Source organism: Penicillium argentinense (genome assembly GCF_028826775.1).
Source record: "Penicillium argentinense strain IBT 30761 chromosome Unknown utg000004l_segment0_segment0, whole genome shotgun sequence".
NCBI lineage: Eukaryota > Fungi > Ascomycota > Eurotiomycetes > Eurotiales > Aspergillaceae > Penicillium > Penicillium argentinense.
In genome coordinates, this window is record NW_026622663.1 from 4579 (window position 1) to 24196 (window position 19618).

Sequence of the window (19618 nt, forward strand, 5' to 3'; positions counted from 1 at the left end):
CCAACCGGGATCACCCATCTGCATATACTCCTCCACTCACACCTGGTTCGTGCTCTGGCTTTCCAATGTATATATTGCTGGTGGCTATTGCTCTAATGAACGTCCCCGGGATCGACATATATTGCCATCTGTCACCTGCCGAATAATATATAATCTATCGCGCTGATTGTGTCACAATGACAATCTATCCGAAATATTCTTTCCCATAAATTGTAATCAAATCTTTACTGCTGTGAAATCGTGTAAAACGCCTATCTGGGCTTCATTCCGCCGCCCCTGGGATTCGGCTGGTAATGGCGACCCCATCAAACACCCTGAACATGTTCAATTACCCTTAACACCATCAATCACCCTCAACACTGTCACTATCCCTCAACACTGTCAACAACCCTCGACGCCGATAACCCTGAACACATTGATAAAAAATCCCTCAACACCACCAATGTCCCTCAACACCACCAATGTCCCTCAACACCACCAATGTCCCTCAACATCATCAATATCCCTCAACATCATCAATATCCCTCAACATCATCAATATCCCTCAACATCATCAATATCCCTCAACATCATCAATATCCCTCAACATCATCAATATCCCTCAACATCATCAATATCCCTCAACATCATCAATATCCCTCAACATCATCAATATCCCTCAACACCGACAACACTGAAAACGTTGATCAAAACCCGCAACACCGACAACCCAACCGTATCTCCGCCATATTCTTACCATCGCCCTTTGACCATCCTCTATACTCCCGGAAAACCCACTCCCACCCTACCGCCCATCCACCCTACTCCCCCCCCCTTCTCCGCATCACCAATGCCCCTTCCTCCTCGCCAATTCACATCCTCTCACCATCTTTCCCCTCCATCTTTTTTACCCGTCCTTGTGCCCCCGGCCTATACGTCCCCCCGTTGCGGAATGTCCAATGCCCCTTCCTCCTCGCCAATTCACATCCTCTCGCCATCTTTCCCCTCCATCCTTTTTACCCGTCCGTGTGTCCCTACCCTATACGTCCCCCGCTGCGGAATGTCCCCAATATCCCTTTGAATATCAATCATCTCACCTCTTGCCCTATCCGCCGGACCCTCCCGGATATCATCACTGAATCCCTCCTATCGTGATGCCTCGATTGCCGCCTGCGATCATCCTTCCGAAATACCATCTTCACACCTTCGGATATTGACACTATGTGCTCATTCAAAACAATCACTTCTTCCTTCCTAATCATGGCAAATACGGTCACCCGACTGCGACACCTGCAACCGACAATATTAATTCCCTTAACATCCCTCAATATACACCATAATCGATCCGTTAATACCTCTTTTATCCGCCCTGGGAATTGCTACACTGCTTAATTACACCTCTGACAATCATAACTCGTGCCTCTCGACATGTATGTGCTAATAAACTGTAATATTAAAAACCCTGAACACACTGCTCACAAATCCTGCACACGTCTGTTAAAACCCCTGAACATCTCTGTTATACTCGGATGCCTGGGAACTATAAATGGGTCTCTGCTCTGGCTGTCTAATATATATATTGCTGGTGGCTATTGCCCTGATTTACGGGACCGCATTCGATATATATTGCTGTCCGTCACCTGCGGAATTATATATATTCAATCGTGTTGATCGTGTCCGAATGATAATGTACCGGAAATATTCTTTCGGCTAAATTGTAATCCAATCTTTACTGCTGTGGGATTGTATACAACGCCTATCTGGGCTGTATTCCGCCGCCCATGGATTCGGCTGGAAATGGCGACCCATCAAACACCCTCAACACCCGATAACCCTCGACGCCGATAACCCTGAACATATGGATTAAAACCCTCAACACACGGCTCACATATCCTGAACACGTCTCCAAAACCCCGAAATATCTCCGTTATGCTCTGATATCTGGAAACTGCAAATGTGTCCGTGCTCGGGCCTTCGAATATATATATTGCGGGTGGCTGTTGCCTTCATTCACTGGACCGGGGTTGATATATATTGCTGTCCGTCACCTGCCGAATCATAACCATGAACACGTCTACTACAATCCCTGAATATCTCCGTTATGCTCTGATATCTGGAAACTATAAATGTGTCCGTGCTCGGGCCTTCGAATATGTATACTGCTCGTCGCTCAATTTGCACTCTCGAACGGCGCCGGAATCGATATATATTGCGGTCTGTCACCTGCGGAATTATATATAATCGATCGTGTTGATCGTGTCCGAATGATAATGTATCCGAAATATTCTTTCCCGTAATTGTAATCCAATCTTTACTGCTGTGGAATGGTATAAAACGGCTATCGGGGCTGCTTTCCGCCGTGCATGGCATTCGCCTGGAAATCGCCATGATTCAATATCGAACAAACCCTACTGATAAATCTGAAAAAATCATATGGCATTCGAATTCGAAAATCGACTTCCGTGGCCTGCTGAATATCGATCAATGGCTTCCAACCGTGGTACCGCTGTCAACATCAACCCGAATCCACATCTACCGGCATCGTCGCGCCCTTGATATGCCCGCCGCAACCAAATGAACTCCTGCGTGATCTGCGCCCGTTTCCGTGCTGTATTCGGCGCCATCGGTCCCAAAAATCCTATCAACACCCCGTCGTCCTGCTCCACGTTCTGAACTCCCTGCGGCTAACCGCTGGAACCACCGCTGGAACCACCGCGGCGATATCTCCGCATTGCATATGGCCCTTTCACCATCATCACCACTGTCGGGATCAATGCCGTCCGAAACCCTTGACACCGATCCTGTACCGCCGGACTATGCTCCGTCGTGTGATCCGCCTGCGGGCATATGTATTGCGGCATCCCACGATGGAACCAACCTTCCACCTCCTGCTCATATATGCCTCGTCCTGAAATCGCTGGGATGCCGTGCCATGGTGTCGATCTGATAAACGGGCACGTTTAATGTCCTGCGGCCGGAATCGATGCCATGGGCAATCGGGATCCTATCTGGTTTGGCGGCCGTGATACTGGCGGTGGATGCGTGGTGCCGGCATGTGGTGACTCGGGCTCATGCTCGTATGATCGCTTCCTGCCCACGATGATGGATCTGGATGGCCTCTTCGATGCCGCCGCACAATGGGCTGCGTACTTTGTGCTAATGGCGAACTCAAACTGACACTGCTGTGGCCACTGCTGCTGCTGCTGGGCCGACGGGCCATAATGGAAACCTCATAACTCTGCACACCTCGGGTGGTCGTGCCATGACGGGCATCCTCTGGGCATTCTCAACGCCGGCGGCAATGGGGCTGGTATATACCGTAATGCCCCCGGGGGAATGATCAATATGAATGGCCCCGGTCATCACGGGCTCCTGGTCCTGCCATTCGGGCGCACATCCATCACATAATGACTCGGGTGGATACCGCCACAACGCTGCCGGGGGGATCCATCAATGTGCCCGTCTACATATGTATCCAACACCACACGCCGGCAATCGTGGACCGCACTCCATATACTCCACAACACCGACATGCTCCGCCACACTATGACCCTGCATCCAACGGCCGTTGCTCCCGTCCAACCCTTTGACCGTCGGCCTGGATGATCATGGCCTCGCTGGGTTGCCCATCGCATCCCGCGCCGCCACTCTCCTGTGCGTCATCGAACATCGTGCGTGGCTGACCGAATGAATGACACTCCGGATGGCGGGAATATCAATTCCCATGCCCAATGCGTGGTGGCGGTGATGGCGGCGCCGGGCGTGTCCCGCAATGCTTGCAATACACCATCGCGGTCGATTGTCATCTGGTGATACGCGGCACACCCTAATGACTCGGCCATCCGGGTGATATGGGCCACGGCGGTGCCATATATGATCACCCGGCCGGGCCGCGCGCGACGGATCCGATCCTGGATGAATGCAATCACCTCGGGCATATCCACCCACTGCGGCTGCTGTTGAATTGGGCCGGGGGGCACGGTATGCACCCGATATGCCACATGGGGGCGATGGGGACGTCCTCGATGCCATGTCACGTCCCCGTCGGTCCACCCCATCCGCCGGCAACACTCGGGCTCCGCACTGGGGGCAATGTCGCGGTTAAACATATCATCTGCGTCTGCGCGGATCGTAACGGGCCGAATTTCTTCACTACTGGGCGGAATTCGTGGTCCTGGCTCAACACAACATGGCACTCGTCGATCACCATCCGATCCAACCGCTTCCACGTCCGCTGCCGGTCCATGAATCTCCGGACTTCATGACTTGGCACACTCTCGGGCGTGACTAATATAATGGACGCTCCATCGGGGGGCCACTGGCGATCCCACGCCGCACACGAAATCCCCACCTCCTGGCACCGGCGCTGCATGTCCCATCATAATGCAATCGATGGCAAACCCACAATGGTCATCCCGCCACGACGCACCCACACGGGCCACATGAATAATACACTGTTGCCACCCCCGGTGGGCATCACCGCGACAATCGGGCTCTCTCCGTGCTGGATGGACCGGAACTGGCTGCTCCCGCGTCCATACCGCCGGCCGACGGCAATGGCGATCTCCCGATATGCCTGGATGTTGATCGCGGTGCCATGTAACCCCGTGCGGGTTTGTGCCTTCAATATCTCCCGAATCGGGGAACTCCACTCCTTCTGTTTTTCGGGGTCGGGGACCAAATGTAATCGGCGCGTCGCTCGGTGGTGGCGGGCTGCCCACGGAACCCTCGCTGAAATGACTGCATGGCCTGGATAAACGGCAACACCAACCACAAATACCATATCACCAACTCCCCCAACTCCCGCGGTAAATATCGGCAAATCACCTGGTGTCATTGTTGATATGGAACCCTTTGATATCGGCTGACAAACATCACCATCCCATCATCAATGAACCCATTCCGGCGCTCTCGCTCGCTGTCGAATACTCAACAACTCGGGGGCACGGCTGGGTTGCCCGGCACATACGTGGATGCCCACGCTCAACATCTCCCGGATTGACGAACACACGGAAATACTGATGGATCTCCCCCATATGAAACTCAATGCCTTCGGGCGTGATGAACTGCCGGCGTAATGGCCCACGGCACACCCGCTGGATCAACCACTCCGATCCATTGACCGGCCACTGCGTGGGGGTCCTGGATGAAATTCCACCCTGGCTGGCGTCGTCGTATAAATGATCCCATGGAATAACGGGCGCCCGGCGGGCAAAACATCAACTGCCCAACCAATATCGGGCACGTCTTCCCCACCAACCCATGCACGAATCCACGGAAATCGCCCATGGTGAATGGATCTGCTTCTACCATAACTCATCCCCGGATTTCCATTCAATCTGGCCTTCCACGGGCGTGTCGGTGACCCGGCCGTATGTACGCAAATCGATCAACCACTGGATGGGCCCGCTGGTGTCGCGGCCTCGCATGACGCCGCACAATATTCTACAACCGCTGCTGGGACTGCGAAACTGATACTGGGCGATTGCCAATCATGGACTGGAATATATATATGAAAATCATCATGCATATATTCCTGCTGGTAAAACAACCCTTGTGAAACGCCCACATGATGCCATCAACATGACCCACGTCTAATCACTGCACCTCTCCCGTCCATCATATGCCCGCCGTAACCAAATAAACTCCTCCGTCAATTGCGACCGTTTCTGCGCCGTCCCCGGCGCGCGCTGTCCGAAATACTGAATCAACCCTTCATCATTCCGCTCCGGATCCACCACCCCGCGCGACGCCAATCGCTGGAACCATCGCTGCGTGACCTCCGCATCTCGCTGCGGCCCCTTGCCCATCATGGCCACCATCGGAATCAACACGGTGCGGTATCCTCGACACCGTTTTTGGACCTCCTCGCTATGGTCCGCGTGATGATCACCCAATGGACATATGTGCTGCGGCATGCCACACGGGAAATGTGCGGTATAATTGGCATACTGGACCTTCCCGCGGACCATCTTCATCCAATCCTTATTCGCCTGGGTTTCCCTGCTGGCTCCCCCGGCCCCGGTAAACCCACAACGCCACATCTCATGCGCATCATCATATCCCCTCTGCGTGCATGTCCAACACCGATGCACCCACTTGTCGACCTCACTGACCAAAAACGCTTCGTCGTCGAATCGGGGCCCGGCCGGACCGTGATGCCGCTGCGCGATGTGGGCGCGCTCAATGTCCTGCTGCCGGAATTGGTGTCGGATGTCCGTCGGGATGGTTCGGGGTGTGGTGGCGGGAATGGATGTGGGCTCGACCCTGGGGGTCGTGGGTGGTGCTGTCCTTGCTGCTGCTGCTGCTGTCCTCGCTGCTGCTGGTGCCGTCCTCGCTGCTGCTGGTGCCGTCCTCGCTGCGGCTGGTGATATAAACGGCACCTGGGACACAATACTCCCAGTATCACTGCTGCATGCCACTTGGGACGCAATCCTCTCACTCTCACTGCTGCATGCCACTTGGGACGCAATCCTCGCACTCTCACTGCTGCATGCCACTTGGGACACAATCCTCCCAGCATCGCTGCTGCATGCCACCTGGGACACTATCCTCCCACTATCACTGCTGCATGCCACCTCGGACATGCGCGTGGAAACGATCGGTGGCCCGGACACAACGGGGGGCGCAATGTCATCCGGCATGCCTTCATCTCCGTCAACCATCTCAATATCCTCATCCATCGCATCCGCCTCCCCCGGGGACGACGACCCCATCCGCGACTCGTGGTCCTCCCAATCGGGCTGGCATCCATGTCCATCACACACCGACTCCGGCACCGTGTCCCCGCATCGCTGGCGCTGGTATCCGCCAATCTCCCCATCCAAATATGCATCCAATATCACCCGCCGACACCCAATCGCGCCGCGGTCCATATATTCGACCACCTGCGTGTGCTCGGCCTCGGGGGCATCGTTCATCCAATACGGACGGATCTCCCGGCCCATCGTCCGGCCCTCGGCTTGCACGATGATGGCCTCGCTGGGCTGCCCATCCCGACCCGCCCGGCCACTCTCCTGCGCATAATCCAACATGTTCCGCGGCTGGCCCACGTGGATCACACTGCGGATGTCCGGAATGTCGATGCCCATGCCCAACGCACTGGTGGCGACGATCACGGCCCCGGGCTGGCGGCGGAACGTTTCCAACATCCCGTCTTTGTCGACCGCGTTGCGGTAAAATGCCGGGCACCCCAACTGCTCGGCCACCCGCGTGACATGCGACTGGACGGTGCCATACACGATCACCCGCCCGGGGTATGCCCGCCGCATGCGGTCCTGGATGAACCGGATCACCCGGGGCATCTCCACCCACTGGAACTGCTCGTCATATGCGTCGTCGACGGGGATGGTGTGCACGCGATACGCGATGTTGTGCCGGCTGGTGGGACTGCGGTGCAGACTGACCTGGTCCCGCTGCCACCCCATGCGATCCCACAACGTCTGCTCCTCGCGGGGGGGCAATGTCGCCGTCAACAACACCATCTGGGTGGTCGCGGCCCGCAACGCGCCCATTTGCTGCAACAATGGCCGGAAATCCGGGTTGCGACTCAATACCACATGGCACTCGTCGATCACGATGCGGTCCAACCGCTGGGACACCCGCTGCCGGTTGACGAACTTCACAAATGCCTCGTTGGGGGTGGCCTCGGGCGTGACCAACACAATGGATGCCCCGTCCGGCGGACGCTGGGGATCCCACGCGGCACATGCAATGCCCAAATCCCGACATCGCGCCATCATATCACTCCGTAATGCCGTCAATGGCACGACGACGATGGTCAATCCGGCCCGGCCACTCACCCACGCGGGCAACATGAACAACGCACTTTTGCCGCCCCCGGTGGGCATCACGGCCACGATGCAACTGTCGCCGTGCTTGATCGCCTGCAACACGGGGCCCTGCGGTCCGCGCAACGCCATCGCGGTGCTGCCCATCATGCTCTGGAACGCCTCGGCCATGTTGGTCTGATGCAAATCATATCGGCGCTGGATGCGCGCCTCGGCCGCGGCGTCTTCCCACGGGTTGGGCTTCCGCGTGATCCCCGGGGCTCGGCGGCGCTGCGGCTCCACGGCGGACGGGAATTCCAAAAAATGATGCCAATCGTGGCTCACGGCCCGGAACAACTCGCGGTGCCGCGCCGTGCTGTTGGGGTTCTCCATCAACATGCGGCCGTAGTTCATCCCGGCGATGCTGGCGGAATGCGCGGCCTGGATGTCGGCGATGAATGCCCGCATGCCCTCGTCGTCCATCTTGCTGTCGTCGTCGATGTCGTCGGCTTCCTCCTCGGCGTTGTTCTTGAACTGGCTGCTCGGGCGTAAATACCGCCGGCTGATGGCGATGGCGATGTCGCGGTACGCCTGTAACCCTAAACGCTGCCCGCGTAATCCATGGGCGGTCTCCCGTTGTAACACCGCGCGAAACCGGTCCCCGCTCCATTCGGTGTGCCGATCGGGGTCGGGGGACCATATATACTCGGCCCGACGGCCCACGGTGGCGGGCTCCCCCGGACATGCCGCTGGTATGACTGCATCTGCTCGACGAACGGCAACACCAACCACAAATACCACACCACCAGCTCGCCGATCTCCCGCGGCACATATCGGAAAATGACCTTGGTGTCGTTGTTCACGTGGAAACCCTTGTGGTATCGGCTGACGAATGTGACCATGCCATCCTCGATGAACACGTTGCGGCGCTCGCGCTCGCTGTTGCGGTGGCGGATGCTCATCAACTCGGGGCCCCGGCTGGGCTGGCCGGCACAAACGTGCACGGCGACACTCAATTGCTCCCGGAACTGGGCCACCACCCGGAAAAATCGATCGATGGCCGGCATCCGGAACCCGCTCCCGTCGGTCTGGATGAACCGCCGCCGCAACTTGGGCTCCTGGCTCACCCGCTTCAGCAACCACGTCCGCCCGGCGACGGGCCACTGGGTGCGTAAATCCTGCAAAAAGCTCCATCCGGGCGCACTCTGCGTGGCATCATCATACAACGCGTCCCACGGGATGGCGGGCGGCGGCTGATCCAGATCATGACAAAACAGCAACTCGGACACGACCCGCTGTCGCATCTGGTGGACCAACCCATGGACGAATCCGCGGAAATCGCCCATGGTGAAATGGAACTGCTTGTACAACAACTCATCGCCCGACTTCCACCCCACGTGGCCCTCGGTGGGCGTGTTCATGTGGATCGTCCTGCCGTACGTGCGCAAATCCATCCACCACTGGACGGGACCGTTGGTGCCACGGACCATGAACAAATCCACCAAATACTTGACCCATTTGGCGAACGTGCGCGTGGGGTGCCGGCGCTGCTCCTGCGTGAATGGCCCGATCATGTCGTCGCGGGTCGGGGGTGGGGAACTCCGCATGGCCATGGGGGTGGACGGGGCGCTCGTGTATCCCTCGTCCTCGTATGAATATGCGTCGTCAAACTCGATCATATCGCCCTCGACCCACTGGTGGTCCTGCCGCCCGGCCAATCGACGGCGGATCTCCTCCGAATTCGGGTCCAACCGCAACGCTTTGTGTAAAATGAAAAACCGCGTGATCTTGATCAAACTGGATATCTGCGGTGGGAAACTCTGGGGGGTGGCCCAACCGACCTCACTGTAACCGATGACGGCCGTGGCACAAACCATGGCACACCCGTATTCATCGTTCCGGATCTCCTGGCGTAACAAATCGATGCAAAAATTCAGCAATGCATTCTCGATGGGGCGGATCTCAAACGGCTCGGGCTCGTCCTCCTCGTCGCCGGGCTCGGGGCTACCGGCACGGGCTTGCGCATGATGCCACACGGTGTCCCACGACTGCTGCTGGCGCTCGGTGAATGAATATTGGGGGGACTCCCAATCGTGTTCGATCTGTGCTGGTTAATATGGTCGGTCCGGAATGGACATGGGTTGTGGTGGGAATTGGGTTGTCGACTGGTGCGGGTCGGGCCGGGCTGGTCACCCCGGTGGAATATCCACAACGCGGCAATATATCTCTCCGCCGGTGGACGGGAGCATTGGCATACCCACACGATGCTCTGGGCACACCCTCACTGAACACAACGTACCTGGGTCCGCGCAAAAAACATCAAAATGTGCTGCCACGGCGCCACATGCTTTGCAATGGCGGCGGCATCCAAATATGCCAACAATGGCTTGTGCGGGCTCTCGTCCTTGGTGGTGCGGACGACTTCGATCCGCAATAAATGACCACACGCCTTGGCAATCTCCTGGCTCACATGCGCTAATCGTTCAATGGCCTGCCAAATCACGAATGCGGCGCGCTCCGGTCCCTCGATATTTTCCTTGGGGCGCCGGGTGCTCTCGACCAATGGCTTGCGGGGGATCCCTTGTAAATACCGCACCCATCCCGTCCGATTCAACCATGGCGTGGCTTCGTCTAAATCGCCGGCCTGGATGATGGTGTCCTGGGCCTGTTGGTCTTCCTGCTGATACTCCGACACGGTGTGCAATAACCGGCGGATGGCATCGGCGTCGGGAACGGGATTCACGGGCACTGCGGGGTCGGGCTGTCCCACGCAAATATAATGGGACCCGGGCCCTTGCTTAAACAACCGTTGGCATGAAACGGTCCAGCAGTGGGCTTCAATGCGGCCCTGGATGGCTCGAATCTGGGTGGGCGTGGGGCGACCACGGCCCTCATACACACGATAGTCATGGGCCTTGCCCCAATGTTTCTTCATCACATCGATCTGACGACATGTGTATTGGTCGCAGAACCGACATATGAGTCCATCCTGATAAACGGGTAACTCGGGGATGGGCTCGTCCATCTGATGGGGCCAACGGTCGACCTGGGGCTGCTCGTCGATGTGATCCCACTGCTGAATGACGCTGTGAATGTGCTGGGCCCACCCCATGGGAATGCGATGAGCGGTACTGATTAAATGGGCCTTGACCTGTCCTGGTCGTACTGCACATTGGCATTTCTGGCAAATCAACACCTGGAACGCGGGGTTGACGCAAAAAATGTCGCGGGCATGGTATGCGCGGCCCATGGTGGATCTGCAAATATCTATACGGGTTGATGTTGTAGATGCGGGGGAATGGTGACACCGCGACCTCCTGGGATCGGGCTCAAAATCAAATGGGATGATGCGGCGGGATATCGGAATCGACCCCTGAAATTTGCAATCGCAAAAGCCAATTTGGTCGCTAACCTGAATGGGGTGGTGGCCGGCGATGGTCGTGGTGACTGGTCGCGACCGGCGGGTGGCGGTTACCCCATCAAAACATCGCCCACATTTTCACGATCGCAAAACCACCCTCAACATGCTCCGATCGCGCTCAACTTCAATTATGTTATGAACATAACTCCAACATAAAACATACTGATTTTTGGGATCCCTGCGACCCTATTTATATGCGCGACCGGGGCTTTGAACGTTCTGCGCGACCCAGTGCCACTCGAATTTTTCCCCTCCTAAAAACCCTAATTTTAGCTCGACTCGGGCCCATTCGAGCAACCCTGATGGCCGAGGCTGCTCTCCAATGGCCTCCAGCTGGTCTACCCCCTGTGCGTTGCGTTGCGTTGCGTTGCGGTTCGGGCGGTTGAAAAGCGTGGATTGGATTGTATAGATTGAAGTCGGTTTGGATATGGCGCTAAATCAACTTTATCTCCGGGGTGCGGGAACTAGGCCTGACCGGGTTAGCGTGGTTCCCGGTCACCAACCTTCGACAGAATTGGGGCTATGAGGATGTCTGTCAGCTTTATCTTCAGATCTATCACATTAAGGATACATTTGTTCCAATGGCCTTGGTGTGTTAGTCATCATGCAAAAGAGTTTCGTTTTGAGTATTTAACGCGAAACGGGCTTAATTTGAGGACAAACATGGGGTTCCGTGATTAAGTAATCCAGTTCAACGAACTCGCCCAAGCCCAACTTCAACGCATTATACTACATGAACCACACAAGGAATCAAAATTGTGATAAAACGATCAAAGTATACGGTATTAATTGTACTAGAATCCCAAGAATTAGCCTCGAAGGATGTGGTGGTGATGCAAGGTCAGGTCGGCTTCTACCGCATGGTTTCCTAGCTCTAACTAGCCATCTACCTCGCAGTTCTATATTAGTAGCTTTCATCATCACTATAGTCAATAGTGATATACTCTTTTCGGCGTTTCTGTGCAGATAGCACCTTTTCTTTATCGCTGAGCTGACCATAACGCCTTTTCTGACCTCTTGGAGCGTCGAAACCCAGCAGTTTATGCCATTCAGAACTGATTGCCCGAAACCGGATCCGCTTCGCCTCAATAACTCCGGGCGCCTCCTTCAAGCCACGTGCATAAGTAGTTCCGGCCATCCAGGACCCATGCGCGGCCTGTTCATCCACAATCGGGTCATCTGGCCCATAGTCGCGCTTGAATCCACCACATTTCAGGTGGACGCGAGAAATACCGATCGCTGCATGGCGCCAGTTAAGCACATGCAGCTTGGTCTGCAGATGGGCCTCCCCTTGTGATCTCAACACCGCTCCAAGACGTTTCGCATCCCAATGCCCCCTCCCCTTCGGCCAGAAATACGGCGACCGCATCCGGGTATTGCTTTGGCAGGCAAACATAGCGGCTTGCTCTGCGAATGGTTGGATCAGCCAAAGATAGTACACCACAAGCTCGCTCACCACTCGTGGCAGGTATCGGTGGATGATCTTCATGGAGTTGGTGACGCTCTTGGATTTATGGTAGCTAGTGACAATGCAGACCAGTCCATGTTCCACGAAGACGTTGCGATGTCTCCCTTCCGGGGTGTTGCAATACCGAATCGAGATCAGTTCAGTGGCACGCGCGGGTTGGCCGGAAGTCATGTGGACCAGCAGTAGCAGCCGTTGTAAGAACTCATCGACCCAGTTAAGATATTCCAGGAGGAGAGCTTTATTCCACTTCACAGCCGGACGAACTTCAGTCCTGGTGGCTGGGCCGACCTCAACAAAGTCCTTGCGAAGGGCCTCGGTGGCCATAATGCGGTCCAGCATCCATCTGTCACCACGCGTGGAGAGAAGCTGGCGGTTTTTCCTATGCTTCAGGAAGTTCCACCCACGCTGGTTGTTGACTGGATCATCAGTGAGCTGGTGCAGGGGCAGCTCTGGGATCGTACCAGCGCGTGCTTCACCTTCATTAAGCAGGAAGAGTCTCTCAAGCTCATATTGGGCAAGCTCCACTTGCGTGCGGATAAAGGCGGCCAGGGAATCCATAGTAAGCTGGAGATCCCGGTAGTGGAGTGACTGCTGATCACCACTCCAGATGAGAAATCCAAGGCTGGTGGATGTATTCTGCACTTTCTTGCCATAGGTGCGGAGACGGGCGATCCAGCTGAATGGATATCGGACGCCATACATCAGGAAACGTTCTTGCATCTCTTCAAGCGCATCGCCAGGGTGCTTGACCTCGTTCCGATCGGCCAGATCGACTGCCTGCTGGGTGACGAGCATCTGGGAGATCTTCACCAAGGCGGACAGGTATGTGGTATAGCTGCCAGGCTCGAAGTAAGTCTGGTTCTTGCTATCAACACCTAGCGCTGCCATGAAGGCAACCACAGGGCTCTCAAAGAAATCGCCACGGATCTCATGGTCTAGGAGCGCGAGAGACAGGTCCAGGCAGGCTTGGTCAAGATCCTTCATGGCCTGGCTGGTGGGTGTCTGAGTCTGGTCGCGGGGCGGGAGACCTGGATCGACGTTGGCGTCCTGCATAGAACCGGGGTCCCTCGCATGAAACAGCCGCTGGAGGGAGCCTTGGATGTCGTCAATGGCGCTGAGCTGGGAGGTGGTGAACTGGTGGCGAAGCTGGAGCTGCTGGTCGGGCTGACTCGTGCGATACGCAAAACTCAGGAGACGGACCCAGGTCCGGCAGTAGCCATGATACGTCTTGGGCCGGAGCTTGATCTGGATGGGGCGCTGCCAGATACCGGGTTTCTGGACAAAGCTGTTGATGCGCACTTGGTCAAACTCGTTGATACGATGAGAGACGATCGACTCAAATGCCCGATCGATGAGTCTTTTCACGCTCAGGCCAATCGCGACCAAGGTTGGCTCGGTCATGGGGTCCGGGTGGGAGGCAAGTTGGGCGATGTCCCGGAACGCATGCCCTCGAACATACTCAGGCCATCGGGTGAGCTCCAGCCACGGGGACGTGTCGGTGGCATTCTCGTCCGTTGGCGCCATCTGGTCTTCTGCATCCGCGATCCCATCAGATCGGAGGAGCGCCAAGTCCACCTGGGATCGGATATATGCAGCTTCATCGAGTTCCGGGGCCGGGGCCTTGGGGTCCGCCAGCTCCGCCGGATTGGGCGTGACAGCGAAGTAGACACTATGCGGCCCATATGGATGCAATCGCTGGCAGTACACCGGCTCCAGGGCCCGGAGTCGGAGTATATCGTCATCTGGGTCGACTGGTGGCCTCCCCGGGGGTAGACAGCATCGCGATGCTTATCTCCACGATGTTTGCCCATAGTGCTTCGGGTGCGGCACGCGTATCGACAGCCGTCGGCGGGACAGCGGTAGCCACGATGGACCGTTAATCCAGGAATTGGCCGGGAGTCAGGGGGTGGTGGGGTGAATGGCTCCGTGTCAGGGTTCCATGGGTTCGCCTTCATGGCTTCAGCATGAATAGCTGCCCGTTGGTCGCCAGTGCGGGCCATAGGGTGTTGTCGGTGCTTTGCGCCTAGGTGGGCAATCATGGTTTTGACATCCACCACATATTGACAGGTCTTGCAGATCCATAACCGATATGTGGCATTATATGTGAAGAATACCCCGATGGCGTCCATGGTGAGAGCGCTAGTGGAGAAGGCAGCGGTGAGTGAGGTCGATATAGAAAAACACAAGGTGTAGATTCAAAGAACTTGATCTAGGGAGGCAGGGAATAGGGGTTGAACGGCACTGGGGCCGATGTGATAGGTCATCCCGGAGAGTACCTCGGGATCTGACACGCGGGTGCGGGACTGCCGGAGGTCTGGCTGACCGATCTAGATATTCCAGCGCAATGCAACAAATAGCGACATCGAGAGATCAATAGTTGGGGAATCAAATCAGATATGGCCTCGGAATTATCAGGAACACGTCGATCTGGGCAGATCACATATGAGCCCAATGCACCCGGCAAACTGGGCTTGACAGTGTAAAGATATATATTGTAGTGGGGAGACCCCCTCCCCCTACTACATGGGTGCCATCCAGACTATGTGACATAGCCGGCAGTATACGGTGGCCGGATAGCCAGTTCTCGAATACACCTTCTTACACCTCCCCGACCTGACCCCTACATACGCGTGTGTTTTGTGGTGGTCTTTCTGCTGAATCGACCCGCACGTCCCAGCGCGTGCTGCCATCGAGCGTTCCCCTCTTCAATACATATACTGTAAAGACGGGGATACACATCTATACTCTAAATGTGATAATTCGGTGTGGTGAAGCTTAGGTCTGGTACGATCGTGCGACCGGAGTGTGGATGATTCTCCAACTGCATCATATAGCAATCCTTGGCCGAATGAATCGTGAATAGTCTATGGCTGTGCCCGGCAGGGTCGCTGCGGTCGGCGGTTGCGGATTTCGCGAATTTGATGGGGGCTATGATGCTCTTAAAATATGGGATATCAATCAATCCTCTGGCAATTAACCTCTGACATCTCGACGAAAAACTAGTCCTGTGAACTAAACCTGATGGGGGTGATTTTCGGAGTACGGCGGATGGACCACGGTCGGCGGGTGATGCGCGCTCCTGCAAAAACATCGGGCGTTTTCGAACCCCAGAAACCAAGCTTATATCAATATGGATTGGCCTCAAATTTGATCTGACTATCAAACCGAATTGCTTTTACAACATATTCAAATTTGGGGTATCTTTGTCAGCAAAAATGTCAACACAATGGGCCCCGAAACCCATTTTACGACGGCAACCCTAAAACCCTAGAAACCCTACGGCACATTGAATTTACGCCCATGGGGTGGGGTCCCGCTGCGGTCGGCGGTCGCGGACTGCGCGAATCTGATGGGGCGCGGGCCCTCCGGGCACGCACCGAGGGCGCCGGGAGCACGCACGGGGGACCAATCAGAGGGCGAAGAAGTCGAGCGGGCCCCGGGTGGAACACCCTCTAGAGTATACCATCTTGAGGAATGCTTCGATATTGCCTGGGATGGGCGGCAGTTCGATATCCAAGGGCATTGCCTGGGCGAATGATATCCAGCCATGTTGAGGTAAATGTCCATATTGCGTAGTGGGAATGATTGGGCACCTAGATACGCATGCCGGGAGCGAATTCCGTATCAGTTCTTCATTCCAGCTCGACCACCAGCGATACCGTTGGTGCTTGTCCCGGCTGAACAAGGTCTGTTGGTCTGGGTACGGCAGCATCCAATGCGTGCTGAGAAAGCGATGTTTCAGGCATGCTTGCCAGGAAGTGGCTATTTCCTCACCATAAATTTCTTGGATTTTGATCACACAGCGGCGGTACAGTGTACGATATGGTTTATGAGCCCAGTGCAGGCGGCTATACTCGTCAGGATGCAGCCCCCATAGCCAAGCAAATAAATGATCAACACGCCTAATGCCACAACGACTGCCAGTCAGGATGGCAGGAGGCCAGTGTGTGTCTTTTAATACCCGTTGTAGGGAGGGCTTGCTGAGCGCTACCTGCCCAGTCTCTGCAATGCTCTGAAATTCAGGGCGTATGCCCGCCTGCAAGACAGTCAGAATATCTTTCCGAAAGGCGCGCAGACAGAAGTCAATGAGGAGGGAGAGCAGCGCAGTAGACGCGGTATGGTCTCGCTGATACTGAATTATATACAGAAAATAATCCTCGAGTAGAAGAAAATCATTCTGGTATTTGCGGACGCGCTCGTAATTGACTCGAAACTGGGCCATGACCGCTGGTGTGTGGAGGTCCATGTGGAGACGATGGGCTGGGCGGAAACCCATAGTATCCCAGTGGATCTTGTTAAGGAACCAGCCATAGCCGTGGCGTTGAATAGTGGTTCCCAGTCCAATGCCCTCCCGATACTGAATCTGGCCATTGGACCCCGGAACTTCTTTCACGTCTTGCCAACACGCCCGGCTTTGCTCTAACCGGTTCCCGCCTCCGCCAAATGCCCGTCGGAGACAGCGGAGGAACAGGATCATTACCTGGGTGCGATCCCAGGACACCATAGAATGGCGCTGCAGACTATTTGTTAACTCGAATCCCGCACATAGCCGATTTATGTTCCACCGGACCCATTTAAGGATAGTCGCAGTGGAATGGATATAGAATGGTTGACTTGATGGATTTTGAACCACCCGTTGAGTCGCGCGGCGTCGCTGAAACTCCTGATTAATTTGGATCAGGAGGTCTTCGCGCACCCGATGCTCTTCCCGGGTCCCAAAAGATTTTCCAATAGATGCATCGATTGCAGTGGCACACCGGGACTTGCTGTGGATGTACGCGCGATGGAGGGTGTTTCGGTCATGAAAACCTTTCCCGATATGCTGCCAAGTTTGATATGACTCGTGGTCCAGGGCTGGAGCCTCTAACAGTGGATTACTGAAGGGGTACTGATTTCCAGCCGCAAAGATCTCTTTGACCGAGTTGTAGAACTGGCTGTAAAGGAGCCCGGTCTTACGGAGGTGAGATCTAGTCCGGGTTTGGATCGTCAAGGACCCTGTATCTCGGAGAAACGAGAAAGGATAAAATATTGTCTTCCCCGGGTTCTGGACTAGCGGGGAGCGGAGAAGCTTGTCTAGACAGCATTGTTTCCAGAGCAGAGTTTGCCCCCGGATGGGCTGGCCAGAATCGGGGGTAATAGGACATGTTTCCTTCCCAATATCAAAGAAGACCTCGTGAATATAACTCTGGTTGGCAGTGCTGCTCCATAACTGTTGAAACCGATGTTGCATATCGGACCAGGTCGCGGACTGTGTACGGAGCTTTAGGTTCTTAGCACTCAGGAAAAGACGAACCCCCTGGAATTCGTCTAGCCCCTTTGCTCGAATAATTTGATGAACAGCCTGCCAGATATGATCTAGGTGCTCGGGGGGCAGAAAGTAGCTGAGTAGCTGTTGACGGGACTGTGTCTGGATCGATCGGCCCTCCGCCCACGCCGCCCATGAGTTTGAGTTGCTATGACTGAAACTGGAAGGGAAATGCTGTAGCCGGGCATCGGAGTAGTATTGATGGACCGCTGGGAGGAGGATATCGTCTATCCAGACCCGAAACTGATCATCTGGCAGTCGGCTAGACTTCTGCTGGGGCTGATGGAGTCTAGGGAACAGGGCGTAGATCGATGCATCCTCGAATCCCGACACCCGGGCAAACGTGTAGTGCTTAACGCGATGTAGCGGTACTGAGACGCAATGTAGGTGACCGTGGCCATCTGTGAACTGAACCGGGAGTGGATCTAAGTGAAGATCCGACTGGAGGTCCGAGACCGGCCGCTGAACAGGATACCAGTAGAGGCCTTGGGAACAGACAGCTGGACTGGTTACATGAGCTAAGACACTGTCAATATCGAAGTGGACGGCTGCTGGCCCTAACTTCTGTTCTCCCCGGGCCAAGCAGATAGCAGGCACGCTGCTGGGTTGTCCCGCATCGGTTCCGCAGAAGACTTTTTCACGCTGTTCTGGTGGCCAGTCCTCGATCAATTGGTCACCAGACCTGGCCAGTCTGGTAGTGCTGAGCACGTCGGGACAGGGCCAGCTGAAGACCTCGTTCAGACCGTGGCTCGGTGATCCGACTGGGTTCCGCTCGTGCTTATATCGCGTATGGCAATCAATGCAGCACTCGGGAGACCGGAGGAGCTGTTCCGCGAGTAGCGCTCCGGTACTTTTCGTTTCTTGGTCTGGAGTGGGACTCTCTAGCTCGGTATCCGAATCGACGATGATGTCAGGATCTGGCACGTCCACATCAGGCCACACGTCATTCGTGTCGCTCAGAATACGTGTATGATCACAGCCGGACTGGTTAGGGGATCGGATCGGAGATTCTTCGTTATCCTCGCTGATCAGTGCCGCGGGCGATGATTCGCTAGTCCGTGAGGGATCGAGCGGATGATGATCTGGATTTGCGTTCACAGGTATGCTATCTGGCAAAATACAGGTCGAGTCGGCGGACAGAGATCGAGGGAGAGCGGCACTTCCAGGTTCAATGACTGCAGTTGGTGTGGGGCTCAGAGGAAGCGAGAGCGGCTGAATGTCTCCAGGCAGCGTGGGTTCCTCTCGGGGAAGGGCAAAAGAGGGAGTGGTAGGAAGAACAAGCCCAGCAACAGGCTCGGCGGTTACGTGAGCGAGATTGGCACAGTACGGACCGATTTGAGACGCATAGTTGGCAGCCTCGGCAGCCCTGGCGGACTGTCGCCGTCGCTGATGCCGTCGTTGAATCGTGCGAGCCTCGCGCCTCTGCTCCACGGATGGGTGTTTTCGTGGTCGGCCACGCTTTCGAATATTAGGACCTGTGGCTAGTAATGTCATGTTAAACTTGGCTCCTCAGCGGTCGATCGCACGTGGGGATGAGAAGCGCTGGATTCACCCCTGCAAGGCATGGTCAACAGGGCGGATGGAAATAGGGGCTGCAATGAATAAGTTCGCGGCACTAATTGAGGACACAAGATTCGATAGGTCAGAAAATGCATCTCTGATCAAAGAGTAAGAAA

General features: G+C 55.6%; 4 protein-coding genes across 4 annotated transcripts; 2 read left to right on the plus strand and 2 right to left on the minus strand.

Moving 5' to 3' along the window:
- Positions 1 to 480: 480 nt before the first annotated feature.
- N7532_002974 (uncharacterized protein) lies at positions 481 to 1134 on the plus strand (the record flags this gene model as incomplete). Its single annotated transcript, XM_056615468.1, has 1 exon — positions 481 to 1134. One exon carries the CDS (start codon positions 481 to 483, stop codon positions 1132 to 1134), a length of 654 nt encoding a protein of 217 aa, XP_056475825.1.
- A 1833-nt stretch (positions 1135 to 2967) lies between these two features.
- On the plus strand, positions 2968 to 3156 carry N7532_002975 (uncharacterized protein; the record flags this gene model as incomplete). Its single annotated transcript, XM_056615469.1, has 1 exon — positions 2968 to 3156. The coding sequence occupies one exon, from the start codon at positions 2968 to 2970 to the stop codon at positions 3154 to 3156; it is 189 nt and encodes a 62-aa protein (XP_056475826.1).
- A 2417-nt stretch (positions 3157 to 5573) lies between these two features.
- On the minus strand, positions 5574 to 6513 carry N7532_002976 (uncharacterized protein; the record flags this gene model as incomplete). The annotated part of the gene is made up of 2 exons (XM_056615470.1): positions 5574 to 6390; positions 6467 to 6513. The coding sequence occupies 2 exons, from the start codon at positions 6511 to 6513 to the stop codon at positions 5574 to 5576; spliced, it is 864 nt and encodes a 287-aa protein (XP_056475827.1).
- Positions 6514 to 16261: 9748 nt separating this feature from the next.
- N7532_002977 (uncharacterized protein) lies at positions 16262 to 19436 on the minus strand (the record flags this gene model as incomplete). The annotated part of the gene is made up of 2 exons (XM_056615471.1): positions 16262 to 16359; positions 16556 to 19436. The coding sequence occupies 2 exons, from the start codon at positions 19434 to 19436 to the stop codon at positions 16262 to 16264; spliced, it is 2979 nt and encodes a 992-aa protein (XP_056475828.1).
- Positions 19437 to 19618: the final 182 nt, after the last annotated feature.